General features: G+C 34.6%; 1 protein-coding gene across 5 annotated transcripts in view; it reads left to right on the top strand.

The window, feature by feature from the left end:
• JAK2 (Janus kinase 2) overlaps positions 1–13,776 on the top strand; it is a 152,567-nt gene extending 138,791 nt beyond the window's left edge. For 4 of the 5 annotated variants that reach the window (XM_021082799.1, XM_021082802.1, XM_021082809.1 and 1 more), the window contains 3 exons: positions 2,642–2,759; positions 11,672–11,785; positions 12,035–13,776. In XM_021082799.1, the coding sequence (XP_020938458.1) occupies positions 2,642–2,759; positions 11,672–11,785; positions 12,035–12,139 (337 nt within the window). In that variant the 3' untranslated portion in view covers positions 12,140–13,776. 5 annotated transcript variants of the gene reach the window in all.

Here is a 17,183-nt window from a genome sequence, read left to right as displayed (position 1 = left end):
CACCACAGCTCACAGCAACGCCGGATCATTAACCCACTGAGCAAGGGCAGGGACCGAACCCGCAACCTCATGGTTCCTAGTCGGATTCGTTAACCACTGCGCCACGACGGGAACTCCTGAAATGAATTTTAAATACTCTGTATTTGTACTCTTCTCCCCCTGCGATTAGGGTTTGATACCATATTTTACATCTAATTGTTTTGTATATTGCTTAACTACTTATAGTGGCTCATTAGACATTGGAGTGAAAGATGAGTCGAAAATAATTCTTAAGACTTCCAGTTTGGGGAGTTAGATAGTTTGTGATGCCATTCATTGCATTGGGAAAGTAAAATAATCAAGTGTTATCGAGGTGGGGATGGAGTTATTTTTGCCTATGGAATTTTAATATGGAAATGTTCAGTAAGTCTGAAACCAAAAGATAAGATGAAATATAGGGTTATAAATTTAGTAGAATTTAGAATATAAGTGAATAATACTACCAAAAGGAAAGTTTTTGACAAGAGAGGAAGAGATCTGATGATGGAACCTTTGAGAAAAAGCAAATCTAGAGGATGGAGAAAAAGTGTTAGGGGAATGTAATTAAAAATAAAATCCCCTCCTGACCCAGAAAACCTTTTACAAAAACAGAAGAGAAAGAAAACAGTTTCATTACTAAATAAGCATTAATCCATAAAGTAATGTGCATCACAAGAAATCTGCTGAGAGACTGCAAAAACAGAAATCTTACCCTTTTATATGGCCAAGCATATTGAACCTGTTACATACATGTTCTCAGGATAAAAAATAATTAGTCTTCAAGTATGAGGACCTGACAGCACTATCTGTCACACAGAGTTAATCCTAAACTCACTTAGTAATTTGAGTGGCCATCTGTGTTAGCTAATTGGCTTTATCTAAAGGAAAAATAAATTTCTTATATCTTTATGATAGCTGACAGTTTTGCAACTTGAAGGAGGCACCTATCCAGGTTAGACCCCTGCCCTCACACCAAAAGTGGGAGGTAGGGGCACAGTCTTTCTTGATGATTACATTCCATAGAGGTGACTACGAGGTTCTTGAGAAAGAGCTGTATGTAAACCTGGCAAGAGGCTTATTGTAATCAAAGGCTTTAAAAATGATTTACATTCATTTTGAAGAGACAAAGAATTTACAGTTGTAAATTTTCTAAAGTAGATGCCCTAAGAAAAGAGGAAGAGTCTTTTCCCTCATTTTCAACATGGAGATTTTTTTTTTTTTTTTTTTTTTTTGCTTTTTTGCTTTGCATGTATCCTTACATAAGTGATGGAAAAGAGAAAACAGTCTTGAAGATGGAAGGGGAGGGGATTACAGAGAGTGCTTTTATGAAAGCCAAAGAAAGAGAATATCTTGCAAGGGTTGAGAGGGTAGTACTGTCTTCAAAGAGGTTTTATTCCATTTGTGGGATAAAACTGTCATATATTTTAAAGTAATATAATTAAATGTGTAATTTTTTAGAAAACATAAAAAGAATTTAGCATTACATGGTTAATTGTGTTAGTATAGACTGTAAGTACTATAGAAATTGAGTAGGATGAGGTTATTAAGACCTTAGGTAGTTAGAGAAGGATTTCTAGAAATGAGGAATGTTAAATTTTGAAGGACAGATTAAATTTATTTCATATTTTAAATCTCAATCTAAAATGGATCTCTGTTGCCATTCTGTATAATAAGGATAAATTTAGCATTGGAACCATGATATTTATAATCCATTGGCCAAAATTCTCCCTTGAGTAGCGCTAATACTTGAGAAGAGGAAACACCATTGTCCCTGTGACTTTATATTTTCTGTGCTCCCTGTCATAATCACCCCCTTTTAGATGAATAGGTTATTTATTTTATATGTTAATAGCTTCAGGTCTTCTCCAGATTAAAAACCACTGTTTTCTCTAGGATATTTAACTAGATTCATTTTAAGCTTAATTTGGAAAGAGCAGCTTAATTTTCAGTTCCTAGAAGGTACTTGCAGTTAACCCTGCTGTTACCCTGGTGTTACTGAGACAAAAGTTAATTTTTGGATCTTATTTTGATGTGTTGGAGGTTCTCAAGACTACCCTCAGATTTGATGATTGACTAGGAGGATTCATAGGGCTGGCATGCCTGTGACTCCTTATAGGAAAGGATACAAAGCAAAATCAGCAAAAGGAAAAGTCATCTGGGACAAAGCCTGGAGGAAACCAAGCGCAAACTTCCAAGTGTCCTCTCCCAGAAAAGCCATATGGGACACACTCAATTCCCCTAGCAGTAAATTGTGATATGTGTAAAATGTCATCTACTAAGGAACTCATTTAAAGACTCAGTGCCCACAGCTTTTATTGGGACTAGCCATGTAGACATTCTCTGCCTGGCAAATACCAAAATTCCAGACCCATATTGTTTGCAGAAAACAGTTTAGGTTCAGTGAGCCACTTTATCATTTAGGGAATTGTGGAAACCCTCCTGAAATGCAAGTTCCCAGGTACCAGTCAAGTGTGAACATTGCAAACAGACCTTTTTGAGGATGGTAGCCTCAGGCCTGCTATGTTAACCCTATTCTCTACAGCTTATTTTTTTGTGATCCAATGATTTTCAGGTAAAGTCAAAAGTTGGCACGTCAAGTAATGGTCTTTTAAATACATTACAGGTATGCACCAGAATCACTGACAGAGAGCAAGTTTTCTGTGGCCTCAGATGTTTGGAGCTTTGGAGTGGTTCTGTATGAACTTTTCACATATATCGAGAAGAGTAAAAGCCCACCAGCGGTCAGTGTGCTTTTTAATTACTTTCAACTTTTTTTTTTTTTAATATGAGTAAAGCTTTCCCAAAGAATATTAAGGTTAGGGTTATTTTAGAGCCTCATACTACTTATTTGTAAGACAACATCCAAAAAAATAACCCTAAACTGATTAACGTTACTTGAATTTTTAAAAAGTAAGGATTGGATTATGTACTGTATTTACTCTATTAATATTGTATTCAGTAAGTCCAGTATACTCATTCATTCTTGGAATTACTGCAAAATGTACTAATTTTTCCACTCATTGTAGAAATTTTTAATCTAGGAAAGTATGAAAAAGAAGAGAAAATAATCTCTAATTCAACTACGTAGAGATACCCACTTTAATATTGTGATGTTTTGTTCCAGGATTCTTTTAATTTTATACATTTAAGTGATATTTTATTTAAAAGTTTTCTTTTACAAAATAAAATGTCATACTGTACAGTTTTCTATCCTGCTTTTTCATTATGTATTATAGCATATATATTTTCCTATATTAGTAAATATTTACTGCATGTAAGACTTCCAACATTCTCATAGCATTTTTTTTCAATCCTTCTTAATTTATTCATCCAAATCTGACAATAGATTTTCACACATATCGTTAACTTCGTGGTACACACATACTTAATCAAGTATTGAAAACTGATTCAGGGCCTTTTTACTAGGGACAAAAGTCTTTTTTTTTTAATTTTTAAAAAAAATTATATCCCCAATACAATTTTTTTTCTACTGTACAGCATAGTGACCCAGTTACACATACATGTACACATTCTTTTTTCTCACATTATCGTGCTCCATCATAAGTGACTAGACATAGTTCTCAGTGCTACACAGCAGGAGCTCATTGCTAATCCATTCCAAAGGCAATAGTTTGCATCTATTAACCCCAAGCTCCCAATTCACCCCACTCCTACCCCTCCCCCTTGGCAACCACAAGTCTATTCTCCAAGTCCTTGATTTTCTTTTCTGTGGAAGGGTTCATTTGTGCACTATATTAGATTCCAGATATAAGTGATATCATATGGTATTTGTCTTTCTGACTCATTTCACTCAGTATGAGAGTCCCTAGTTCCATCCATGTTGTTGTAAATAGCATTATTTTGTTCTTTATTATGGCTGAGTAGTATTCCATTGTGTATATATACCACATCTTCCTAATCCAATCATCTGTTGATGGACATTTGGGTTGTTTCCATGTCTTGGCTCTTGTGAATAGTGGTGCAATGAACATGTGGGTGCATGTGTCTTTTTTAAGGAAACTTTTGTCCGGATATATGCCCAAGAGTGGGATTGTGGGGTCATATGGTAGTTCTATGTATAGATTTCTAAGGTACCTCCATAGTGTTCTCCATAGTGGTTGTACCAGGTTACATTCCCACCAACAATGCAAGAGGGTTCCCTTTTCTCCATACTCCCTCCAGCATTTGTTATTTGTGGACTTATGAATGATGGCCATTCTGACTGGTGTGAGGTGGTATCTCGTGGTAGTTTTGATGTGCATTTCTCTAATAATCAGTGATGTTGAGCATTTTTTCATGTGCTCATTGGCCATCTGTATATCTTCTTTGGAGAAGTGTCTATTGAGGTCTTTTGCCCATTTTTCCATTGGGTTGTTGGCTTTTCTGCTGTTGAGTTGTATAAGTTTCTGGTATATTTTAGAGATTAAGCCCTTGTCAGTTGCATCATTTCAGACTATTTTCTCCCATGCTTTAAGTTGTCTTTTTATTTTTATGGTTTCCTTTGCTGTCAAAAGCTTGTCAGTTTGATTAGGTCCCATTGGTTTATTTTTGCTTTTATTCTGTTGCTCTGGGAGACTGATCTAAGAAAATATTTGTAAGGTTGATGTCAGAGAATGTTTTGCCTATGTTCTCTTCCAGGAGTTTGATGGTGTCTTGTCTTATATTTAAGTATTTAAGCCATTTTGAGTTTATTTTTGTACATGGTGTGAGAGTGTGTTCCAGTTTCATTGATTTGCATGCACCTGTCCAGGTTTCCCAACAATACTTTCTGAAAAGACTCTCTTTTTCTCATTTTATATTCTTGCTTCCTTTGTCAAAGATTAATTGACCATAGGTGTCAGGGTTTATTTCTGTTTATTATGGTCAAAGATTAATTGACCATAGGTGTCAGGGTTTATTTCAGGGTTCTCTATTCTGTTCCATTGGTCTGCATGTCTGTTTGGTACCAGTACCACACTGTCCTGATGACTGTGGCTTTGTAATATTGCCTGAAGTCTGGGACAGTCATGTCTGCTTCTTGGTTTTTGTTCCTCAGGATTTCTTTGGCAATTCTGGGTCTTTTGTAGTTCCATATAAATTTCTGGATTGTTTGTTCTAGTTCTGTGAAAAATGTCATAGGTAACTGGATAGGGATTGCATTGAATCTGTAGATTGCTTTGGGTAGTATGGCCACTTTTACAATATTCATTTTTCCAACCCAGGAGCATGGACTACCTCTCCATTTCTTTGCATCCTCTTTAATTTCCTTGATTAATGTTTTACAGTTCTTGGCATTTGGGTCCTTTACCTCCTTTTTCAGGCGTATTCCCAGGTATTTGGTTTTTTGGGGTGCAATTTTAAAAGGTATTGTATTTTCATACTCCTTTTCTAATATTTCATTGTTAGTATAGAGAAATGTGACTGATTTCTGAATATTAATCTTATATCCTGCTACTTTGCTGAATCTGTTGATCAGCTCAAGTAGTTTTGGGTTGAGTCCTTAGGGTTTTCTATATGTAGTATCATGCCATCTACATACAGTGGCTGTTTTACCTCTTCTCTTCCTATTTGGATGCCTTTTATTTCTTCAGTTTGTCTGATTGCTGTGGCTAGGACGTCCAGTACTATGTTCAATAAAAATACTGAGAGTGGTCATCCCTGTCTTGTTCCAGATTTTAGTGGGAAGGCTTTCAGCTTTTCTGCATTGAGTTACTATATTTGCTGTGGGTTTGTTGTAAATGGCTTTTATTATGTTAAGGTATGCTCCCTGTGTACCCACTTTTGGTAAGAGTTTTTTTTTTAATCATGAATGTTGGACTTTGTCAAATGCTTTCTCTGCATCTGTTGAGGTGATCACGTGGTTTTTTATTTTTCTTTTGTTAATGTGGTGTATTATGTTGATTGATTTGCATGTGTTGAACCATCCTTGTGCACCTGGGATGAATCCCACCTGGTCGTGGTGTACGATCTTTTTGATATGTTGTTGGATTTGGTTGGCTAAAATTTTGTTGAGAATTCTTATGTCTATATTCATCAAAGATACTGACCTATCATTTTCTTTTTTGGTGGTATCTTTGATTTTGGTATTAGGGTGATGGTGGCGTCATAGAATGACTTTGGGAGTGTTCCTTCTTCTTCAGCATTTTGGAGAAGTTTAAGGAGGCTGGGTATAAGTTCCTCATTGCATGTTTGGTAAAATTCACCTGTGAAGCCATCTGGTTCTGGACTTTTATTTGTAGGGAGTGTTTTTATGACATACCCAATTCCATTTCTAGTGATTTGGCTATTCAGTTATCTTTCTTCTTGATTCAGTTTTGTCAGGCTGTAAGTCTCTAGAAAGTTGTCCATTTCTTCTAGGTTGTCAAATATTCTGGCATACAATTGTTCATAGTATTCTTTCATTTTTTTTAAAATTTCTGTAGTATCTTTTTTGACTTCTCCTTTTTCATTTCTTATTTTGTTTATTTGGGATTTTTCTCCCCTCTTCTTGGTGAGTCTGGCCAGAGGTTTGTCAATTATGTTTACCTTTTCAAAGAAACAGCTCTCGGTTATGTTGATTTCTTCTACTTTTTTAATGTCTAATTTATTGATTTCCTCTTTGATCTTTATGATTTCCTTCCTTCTGCTGCCTTTAGGTTTTTTTGTTGTTGTTGTTGTTCTTATTTTTATAATTCATTTAGGTGGTGGGTTAAGTTGTCAATTTGAGATTTTTCTTCTTTGTTGAGGAAGGCCTGTGTTGTTATGAACGTAACTTTGAGCACTGCTTTTGTGGCATCCCATGGATTTTGAGTGGTTGTGTCTTCATTATCATTTGTCTTGAGGTATTTTTTAATTTCCTTCTTGATTTCCTCATTGACATTGGTTTTTTAACATTGTTTAGTCTCCATGTAGTGTATTTTTTCTCATTTCTTTTCCTGTGGTTGATTTCTAGTTTCATGCCATTGTGGTCAGACAAGATACTTGAAATAATTTCTATACTCTTAAATTTGTTCTCAATCCTTGAGAATGTTCCATGTGCACTTGCGAAGATTGTATATCTGATTTTTTTTTTAATGTAATGTCTTGAAAATGTCAGTTAAGTGTAATTTTTCTTCTGTGTCATTTAGGATCTCTGTTGCCTTATTTTCTGTCTAGAGGATCTGTCCATTGATGTGAGTGGGGTGTTAAAAGTCTCCTACTATGATTGTATTCCCATCAATTTCTCCTATTATGTCTGTTGGTATTTGTTGTATGTATTTGGGTACTCTTATATTAGGGGCATATATATGGACTGTTGTAATATCCTCTTCTTGAATGGATCTTTAACAATTAGTGTCCTTCTTTGTCTTTCTTTATGGCCTTCGTTTTAAAGTGTATTTTGTCTGATATGAGTATTCCAACTCCTGCTTTCCTGTTTTGTCCACTGGCATGAAATATCTTTTCCCATCCCCTTACTTTCAATCTATATGTGTCCTATGGTGAGTTTCTCATAGACAGCAGATTGAAGGTTTTTGCTTTTTTATCCAGTCTTCCACTCTGTGTCTTTTGGAGCATTCAGTCCATTGACATTTAAGGTGATTATTGATAGATGTTTATCTATTGCCATTTTAAACCTTGTTTTCCAGTTGATCCTATGTTTCTCTTTTCTTCTTTTATCTTTTGGGTTGGATGGTTTCCATTTATTTTATGCTTGAGTACTTTTCAGTTTTTGCAAATGTAATGTTTGGTTTGATTTTATGGTTGCCCTGTTTTTTAAGCATGTTAAGCCCTTTCTGCTTGCTTTTGCCTGATAGTCATACAGGCTCAAACACATCATTAAAATAAAAAAAAAAAGAATCTATATTTTCTTACTTTCCTTCCCCAGATTGTATGATTTTGATTTTGATTTTTTTTTTTAACATCTTTATGTTTAGCTCTGTATGCTGGCTTATATAAGTGACTACTTTCCAATTGTGGTTTCCTCTATCCTAATTCTTCTTTTTCTCTGTTTTAATTTCAAAAAGTCCTTTCAGTATTTTAGAATAGGTTTGGTATTGCTGTACTCTTTTATTAGCTTTTGTTTGTTGGAGAACTTCTTTATTTCCCCTTCTATTTTAAATGATATTCTTTCTGGAGAGAGTATTTCTAGGTTGCAGATTTCTTCCTTTCAAAGCTTTAAATATATCTTGCCACTTCCTCCTGGCCTGTAGTGTTTCTGTAGAGAAATCAGCTGATAGCCTTATGGAGGTCCCCTTATAATTAATGCTTTACTTTTTCCTCTTGCTGCCTTTAGAATCCTCTCTTTATCTTTAACTTTTGCCATTTTTATTGTAATACGTCTCGGTGAGAGCCTATTTGGGTTCAACTTGTTTGGGGCCCTCCTCTTAGCATTTTATCATAAGAATATAATTTCTGGACTATCATATTCCAATTTTCCATCTTCTAAGTAGCACTTCATTGGACATAATGGACATCCTTATACATAAATATTTATCTCTGGTTGTCACCTCAGAGTAAATATATAGTTATAGATGAGAGGTTATGAACTCTATTAAAGGATTTTGATTATTTCAAAATGCTTTTCAAGAAAGCTTTACCAGATTAGACTCTCAAAACCCATGCATTAGGGATATGCATTTTATCATTTGCCAGTATTGACTATTATATTTTTATGCAGTTTGCCATATTGTTGGGAGAGTTGTATCTGTTTGGTTTTTTTAAATATTTATTGGAGTATAGTTGATTTACAGTGTTGTGTCAATTTCTGCTGTACAACATAGTGACCCAGTCATACATACATATACATTTTTTTTCTCATATTATCTTCCATCATTTTCTATTCCAAGAGATTGGATATAGTTCCCTGTGCTGTACAGTAGGACCTCATTGCTTATCCATTCTAAATTTAGCAGTTTGTTCCTATCAACCCCAAACTCCCATCCATCCCACTTATTGCCCTCTCCCCCTTGGCATCCACAAGTCTATTCTCTGTCCGTACGTCTGTTTCTGTTTTGTAGATATGTTCGTTTGTGTCATATTTTAGCTTCCACATATAAGTGTTATCATATGGTATTTGTCTTTCTTTCTGCCTCACTTAGTATGCGAATCTCTAGTTGCAACCATGTTGCTGCAAATGGCTTTATTTTGTATTTTCCACTGTATATATGTGCCACATCTTTATCCAGTCATCTGTTGATGGACTTTTAGGTTATTTCCATGTTTTGGCTATTATGACTAGCATTGCAGTGAACATTGGGGTACATGCATCTTTTCGAATTAAAGCTAAACAAAGTGAGTGACTGGGAATGGTGCCTGCCCCTGCAGCTATAGAGAGCAGACCAGACAGCCTCCCTGGCAAAGGGAGAGATTACAGGAAGCAGCTGCTGATATTGCCAGCTACACCTCCCTGGTAGTGGGAGGGGTAGCAGGAGGCACTCTGTCCCCTGCACCCCACCTCCTGCTATAAGACCAATCCCATGAACCATGAACCACTGCCACTTCCCTCAAAGACTCCATCCCTAGAAGCCACCCAGCTGCAGGAGAGGTAGCATATTATCACTGTTTCCATTGCATGCTCTGGATACTTGTGAGCCACTGTCTTCCGTGAGAACTCCAGGACTGGGCAGAAGCTGCTGCATCTACATACCAGCTGCCAAGTGGAGCATTAACAGAAAGTTAGACAATATGAGACAACAAAGAAATAGCTTTCAGACTATGGAACAAGGCAGAAACACACAAAAACAACTAAATAAAGAGGATATAGCAATCTATCTGAAAAAGTATTCAGAGTGATGAGAGCAAAGTTGATACAAGATAGTGGAAAAAAAATGAAGAAATGGATTGAGAAGTTACAAGAAAGCTAGAGGTTTAAACAACAAGAAAACTAAGATGAATAGCATAGTATCTGAAATGAAAAATAGATGAGAAAGAATCGGAATAATAGAAGCAGAAGAGTGAATAAATGAGGTGGAAGACAGAGTGGTAGAAATTACTGCCACAGAAAAAAATAAAAAAGAATGAAAAGAACTAAGGAGAGTCTTAGAGAGCTCTGGGACAACATTAAATGTGCCAACGTTCACATCATAGGAGTTCCAGAAGGACAAAAGTGAGAAAAAGGGCCAGAGAAAATATTTGAACAGATTATAGCCAAAAACTTCCCTAATATGGGAAAGGACACACTCACTCAAGTTGAGGAAGCACAGAGAATTCCATACACAGAGAAATCCAAGGAAGGAGAAACATGGTGAGACATAGTAATCAAACTGACAAAAATTAAATACAAAGAAAAAATATTAAAAGCAACAAGGGAAAAGCAATCAATAACATACAAGGGAATCCCCCCCCCCAAAAAAAAGGATAATGGCTTATTTTTCAGCAGAAACTCTCCAAGCTAGAAGGGAGTGGCAAGAGATATTTAAGATGATGAAGGAGAGGAACCTACAACCAAGAATACTCTAGCTAGGCTCCCATTCATATTTGATGGTGAGATCAGACGATTTTCAGATAAGCAAAAGCCAAGAGAATTCAGAACCTCCAAACCAGCTCTACAGCTACTACTAAAGAAACTTTTCTAGGCAGAAAAGTAAAAGCCACAATTGGAAACAAGAAAATTACAAATGAAAAAGCCCACCGATAAAGGCAAAGATAATATAAAAGTAGGAAATCACCCAGTGACAAATATATCAAAACTAGTAAGCATCAGAAGAGGACAAATGCAGAATATTGAAAATGCATTTGAAATTAAGAAACCAGCAGCCAAAGCTAATTCTGTGTATATATGTATATATATATTTATGCTTTTTAGGACCACACTCAAGGCATATGGAGGTTCCCAGGGTAGGGGTCAAATCAGAGCTATAGCTGCTGGCCTACACAGCCACAGCAATGCAGGATCTGACTTGCATCTGCAGCCTATACCCCAGCTCATGGCCATGCTGGATCCTTAACTCACTGAGTGAGGCCAGGGATTGAACTCACAACCTCATGGTTACTAGTTGGATTCATTTCAACTAGTAACCATTTCGTTCATTCATTTCGTTCGCCACAATGGGAACTCTTCAGTTCTGTATATGTTTGATTTTTAATTTTAACTTTTACTATTAGTGTGACTGAGTACAAATTTATTGCGTAGAGTGAGCAAGTGCGTGTGTACATTGTCTCTTCGTATACTTTGCCCATTGTTTTTTTATATTGGTAATTTCTCTTACCAGTTTAAGAGCTCTCTATATTTAAATAAACGATGTGTTCACTGGAAATATTTCTCTAGCTTATGTTTCAGACTTTAATTTTATGAATTTTAAACATGTGAACATTTTCTTTCCATTGCATTTATGTTTAAATATTCATCGTGTACTTTCTTTTCATTATGTCCTGTTTGTTATACATTAAACTTTTTATTTCACCTGAACTGTGGTATGTGTTAAAGTAAATGTATTTTTACTTCACTTGTTTTGAGCACTTCTCAGGAAGTTTCTATTAAAGATATATTTACGGAAATGGCATTAGAGAAGTTCCATATGTAACAAAGTCTTTTATGAAATATGACTGAAAGGGAACTTTGTGAAGTTAAAATAGTCTGTCTTTTAAAAAGTTTCAAATGTAAAAGGAAACATACATATACAGAACTTTTCCCATTTACTGGAAGAAGTTGATAAAGAATTCTACTTCAAAATAAATGTGCCAAAAATAGTCAATGAAAACTGGGTTTGTGTTTCAGGAATTTATGCGTATGATTGGCAATGACAAACAAGGACAGATGATTGTGTTTCACTTGATAGAACTTCTGAAGAATAATGGAAGGTTACCACGGCCAGATGGATGCCCAGATGAGGTAACAAAAGTAAATTTTTTATCCATAGAAATCATTCATTTTCTTTTGCTTTTTTACCCCAGGATTTCTCATCAGTTGATGGCAATTTGCTCAGCTTTTAGATAAATAACATAGTCATGTCTGGATCTGGGCATAGCCTTACCACATGCCTATATAGGAAGACTAAGAGGGAGATCCAAATTCATGTCTTCACCAAATAAAAGATGGTATTTTGTATTCACAGTAATTTTGGTTTATTTTCTTTTACAGATTTATATAATCATGACAGAATGCTGGAACAATAATGTAAATCAACGCCCCTCTTTCAGAGACCTAGCTCTTCGAGTTGATCAAATAAGGGACAGTATGGCTTGATGAAAGAAATGAACTTCATTCTGAGACCAAAACAGACTTACAGAACAAAGTTTTATATTTTACATTGCTGTAGACTACTACTGCGTACATCATTATTATGTATATCATGATGCTAGCCTGCAAAAGTATGAAAATACCTGCTCAAAACCTTCAAAGTCTAGTGAATTTACCTTCACAAGGACACCAGCCAAAGACACTGATGAAAAGTAGAGAGTTTTGTAAACAGTTTTGTGAACCTTATCAGTCAGTTAACATTCATCTTTCTTTGGAAAAAGAAGAGAAATAGACTTTTTTTCAGCTTGGAATTATGAGATGAAAAAATTGTAAATGTTTTAGATGCACAGAATACATGTGTACAGTTTTTACCACAGTGAATGTATAATACCTTGGCATCTTGTGTGGTGTTTTTCACAAGGGCTGGTATTCATAAATAATGTTTTCTAATTTTTCCATAGTTGATCTATAATATTTTCACTATACAAACAAATGAAAATGCTCAGATAACTGAATAAGCACCTTTATTTCCCTCTTCATATATATCACTGGCCAGCAAGCAATATAAGCAGGTGTATACTTTTTGCTTCTTGTTCTATGTACTTGTAAATATTTTTCATGGCAAAGGGAACAAATGTTTAGTTTTATTTGTACAGGGAATTTCCCTCATCCTAAAGAATACATTTTGAAATGGATCAAGTTTACAAAGATATAACACAATCTATTTTCTTATTTGTCTCCCTTGTATCTGTTTGTGGCAAGTATGTTTTTTAAATAGAACTGTCTCCAAATTTTTCTAAGACTACAGTTAATAGTTTTAAATTTTTGAGATTATGAACGCCAGGAATATTGTGATCCCTTGAGTTGTTGGCTGCCAATAAGATTCTTCAATCCCCAGGACCTATGCTCGTACATTAAATTTAAGTGTAAGCCATAAAAAATACTGTTTTTCACATGTATAAGCTTATCGAGATACACAGTGGCATTAGGATTATCTTTTTCTAAAGAATGTATACTTAGAGATTTCAGAAGTCTACTGCAGTCATAGAAGAAATTTTCTTTTGTTAGCTTCTTATATACAAGGGAGAATTGAGAGCAAATTGGTAAAAAAAAAAAAAAGGTATGCTTAAGTATGCTTGTTAATTTTATTCAAGAGTGCCAGTAGAAAATTCATAATGTATATCTTGATGAAAAATGAGCATTTTTTCAACTAAGTATGAAGGGTGGTTGTTGTCATCATTTGTTTTAGTGCTCCTCCATTTTCGACCCCATACCTAAAATGTGGTAGGGTGCTTCTTTTTGTTGTTGTTGTTATTTATACAAATTTTAAAATACTTGTTATTTTGGTTTAAAAAAATAGTTTATTTTCAGCACTATATGCTATTTTTTTAAACTTATGACTTGATTATCTTTCTGTTTGTTTGTTTTTTTTTTGAAGCTGGTTTTAAAATGCATATTATCTAAGAAAAAAATGCCTCACACATAAAGTTCAAGATGTTTTGGTTGGAAGGAAGGAAAGAGAAGAAATGCTTCTTATATTATCTTTAAAGCATTTAGCCAAATAGTTACCAAATGCACAAATCATCTAAAATGATAATATATTATTTTTAAAGATTTCTAGTAAATATTTTGATGAAAGTGAATATGATTTTTATTTAATTTGTAAAGACTCCTGAAGGATCTATATAAATAATGAATGCATTTAAGAGATCTTCCATTCTGCTACTTTTCAAGTCAAAAGTATTTCATATAATATGCTTGATTTCAGATTTTTGTACTAAAATTTAAGTACTTAAAAGAGAATTTTTTAAGTTGGATAACGCTGTTTATAAAAACAAGGATGTTAACTAGGTTACTTTTTAAAAAAAAGTTTGCTTTTTTTTTAGTGTCTCACTTTTTAGTTTTTGGAGAAAAATTCCACATAAATATATTAATTTTTTAGAGTGGGATGATTACCTTATTGTAAAATTCAAAGTTTTCAAGGGAATTGCTATTCATTGAGGATTTGTGATGTCTTAAATTTTGATTATGACCTTACAATAGAAGGAAATTAACCCTGCAGCTATTCAGTTGATTCTGCACAATACACAGGTAAGTAGTTACTATAAGAGTTAGTGCCAAAATGTTTCTTCATATTAATATTCTTTATAAATGAGGGTAAGGAGTTTCTTACAATTCAGTAATTCTGTATATACTCCATATATTATATAATCTTTATATAAATAATTCTCTATATCCATGGTTCTGTGCTTTAAGAAAGTCACTTTTTCATGTTATTTATATATTTTGCTTCATTATAATTTGCTGTGGAAGAGTGCTTTCTTACAACCAAAGACTTCTGCTTTAAAGTCAAGTGAAATTTTTATCACTACTGTAACTTGATATTTAAATTTTATTTCAATAGTTTTATTATGGAGTAGGCATTAGAAAATACCTACATTTCTATAGCTGGAGAGCCATTCTCGTTGGGGCGGCATGATGTGGTCAGATTGAGAGACTATTATTTTCTTCATGGTGCCTTTAGCATGTTCCCACAAAATCAACATAGTGATGTAATAAATACTCAGAAGTTATCTTCTTTTGTAGTGTTACCTAGCTAAGGAATTGCATGTACACACACTGGTTTAAGAATGTACAGAGAAAGATTTTTATAAACTTTAACTTTCGATGTTAAAGAAATGCATCCTAAGATTGCAATCAACTACTGTGTGCTGTTTATGAACATTGCTCTATCTACCCTTAATCTGGTATTTAAATTATTTCTTTTTCTTTTTTTGGCCACACCCGTGGTATATGGAGGTTCCCAGGCTAGAGGTCAAACTGGAGCTACAGCTTCTGGCCACAGCCACAACAATATGGGATCTGAGCTGTGTCTGTAACCTACACTGCAACTCACATCAGCGTTGGATCCCTGACCCACTAAGCAAGGCCAGGGATTAAACCTGCATCCTCATAGATACTAGTCATATTCACTTCTGCTGCACCACAATGTGAACTCCCTTTAAATTATTTCTAATGAAAGTTCTGATAATTTTCTAGTACAACTTACTAAAGATCTTTAGTAAGCTATATTAGAAAAAACAATAACAGTATTATTCAGCAGAATTTTCAAAAAAAAAGACTAAGTTATATGAAGTAATCATTTTACTTAAGATAAGTCAAAATATGAATATCAGAATATACTTAACATTTTTTCCCAGACTTGGGTTGGTTATACTTAATTTCAAGATAACTAGCTGCTAAGTGTTTTATGATGCTGATGGTAACATAAGAGAGATTTCAGAATGACATAATTTTAAAACATATTAATCAAATTCATATAGTAGGCATATCATATAGCCTTTAACTTTCCATATGAATCTAATTATTAGTGAAATGCACATTATATAGCTAAGTATTAAAGTATTTTATAAATTACCAATTTTGGCTTACCCTACTACAGTATGTTCTTCTTAGGTTAAAAAATTAATTTCTGTTGTGCTTATACCAGATAGCACTACTTAGTGCAGGCCCTAAATACTGTTTTTTTCTAGTTTATAAGTTTATAAGGAAAAGCATTATCTCCAACTGAAACACCAATCCAATCATCTTTAATATATTTTTAAAGTTTTATGTTTTTAAGAACTATTTTGGAAGCACTTCTGTAGATGCTGTTTATTGCAGTCAAGAAGTCAGCTATGAGCAGAACAGAGTAGCACAGCTTTTAGTTCTGTTGGTGAATATTAATAAATAGGGCAAGTTGGAAAGAAAGAGATAATATAGCAGAGTATTAGAGGGACAGCAGGCATCTGGAAAGGAAAGTTATCAGTTGCAAATAAAAAGACATTATTGGAACAAATATACTAAAAACATAAATGAAAGTATGGCATAGATTTGTTGATCAATTATCCTTTCAAGAGCATAGCTGAAAATGTTTAGGTACTTTTCATATACACAAAAAAGATAATTAAGTAGATAGGGTTTTTTTTTTTTTTTTTTTTTTTTTTTTTTTTTTTTTTTTTGCTTTTTTGACCAAAGTGTGCAGCACTTGATATGGGATCTCAGTTCCCAGACCAAGGGCTGAACCTGGGCCACAGTGGTGAAAGTGCTGAATACTAACCACTAGATCAGCAGGGAACTCTCAGTAGATATTATTTTTAATAAACAAGTTTAGTGTGTTTCACATGCTTTCAATATATGTGACTCTGAGGGCATGAGTTTTCTAGTAGCATGTAGTATAAACTTGTGAGTTAGAACTTAATGGCTGAAACTAAAAACATTAGCGATTAAGAAAATCACAGATAGGAGTTCCCATAATGGCTCAGCAGGTTACGGACCCAACATAGTCTCCGTGAGGATGTGGTTTCCATCCTTGGCTTTTGCTCAGTGGGTTAAGAATCCCACGTTGCCATAAGGTGCATCGTAGTGCTCAGAAGCAGCTTGGATCCAGTATCGTGGTGGCTTTGGGGTAGTGAGGACTCAGCTGCAGCACCCATTTGACCCCTACCCTGGGAACTTCATTTGCCACAGGTGTGGCCATAAAAAACAAAAAAATCACAAGATACTAAAGAAAATGGAAATAAAGTAATGAAGATAAACCTAAGTTATGAAAATATCTACTTAAAATTTTCTTTTCAACTTTAGTGACTTAAAATACACATGATAGTTCCTTCTTCTGCATAATAGTTTTGTTGAAGGTTGCTGTAATGAAACTTTATATCCCAAATTTTAAGTATGTTAGAACAAATGTTATTATCTCATGTTCTTAGTAGCATTTCAGATGTTAGATTAATCTTGGTTGGAGAAGTGAAAAGAAAAAAAAAAGGTTGTCTGCAGCATCAAAGACTTTTTTTTTTTGTTTTGGGGGCCGAAACCACAGCACGTGGAAGTTCCCAGGCTAGGGGTCAAATCAGAACTGTAGCTGCCAGCCTATGCCACAGCCAAAGCAATGCAAGATCCAAGCTTCATCTGCAATCTACACCACAGCTCACCACAATGTGGGATCCTTAACCACTGAGTGAGGCAATAGATCGAACCCACATCCTCCTGGATACTAATCATTTTCATTAAT

The sequence above is a fragment of the Sus scrofa genome, chromosome 1, assembly GCF_000003025.6.
Source record: "Sus scrofa isolate TJ Tabasco breed Duroc chromosome 1, Sscrofa11.1, whole genome shotgun sequence".
NCBI lineage: Eukaryota > Metazoa > Chordata > Mammalia > Artiodactyla > Suidae > Sus > Sus scrofa.
The sequence above is the reverse complement of the archived record's forward strand: the minus strand, read 5'-3'. Positions and strand labels throughout refer to the sequence as shown.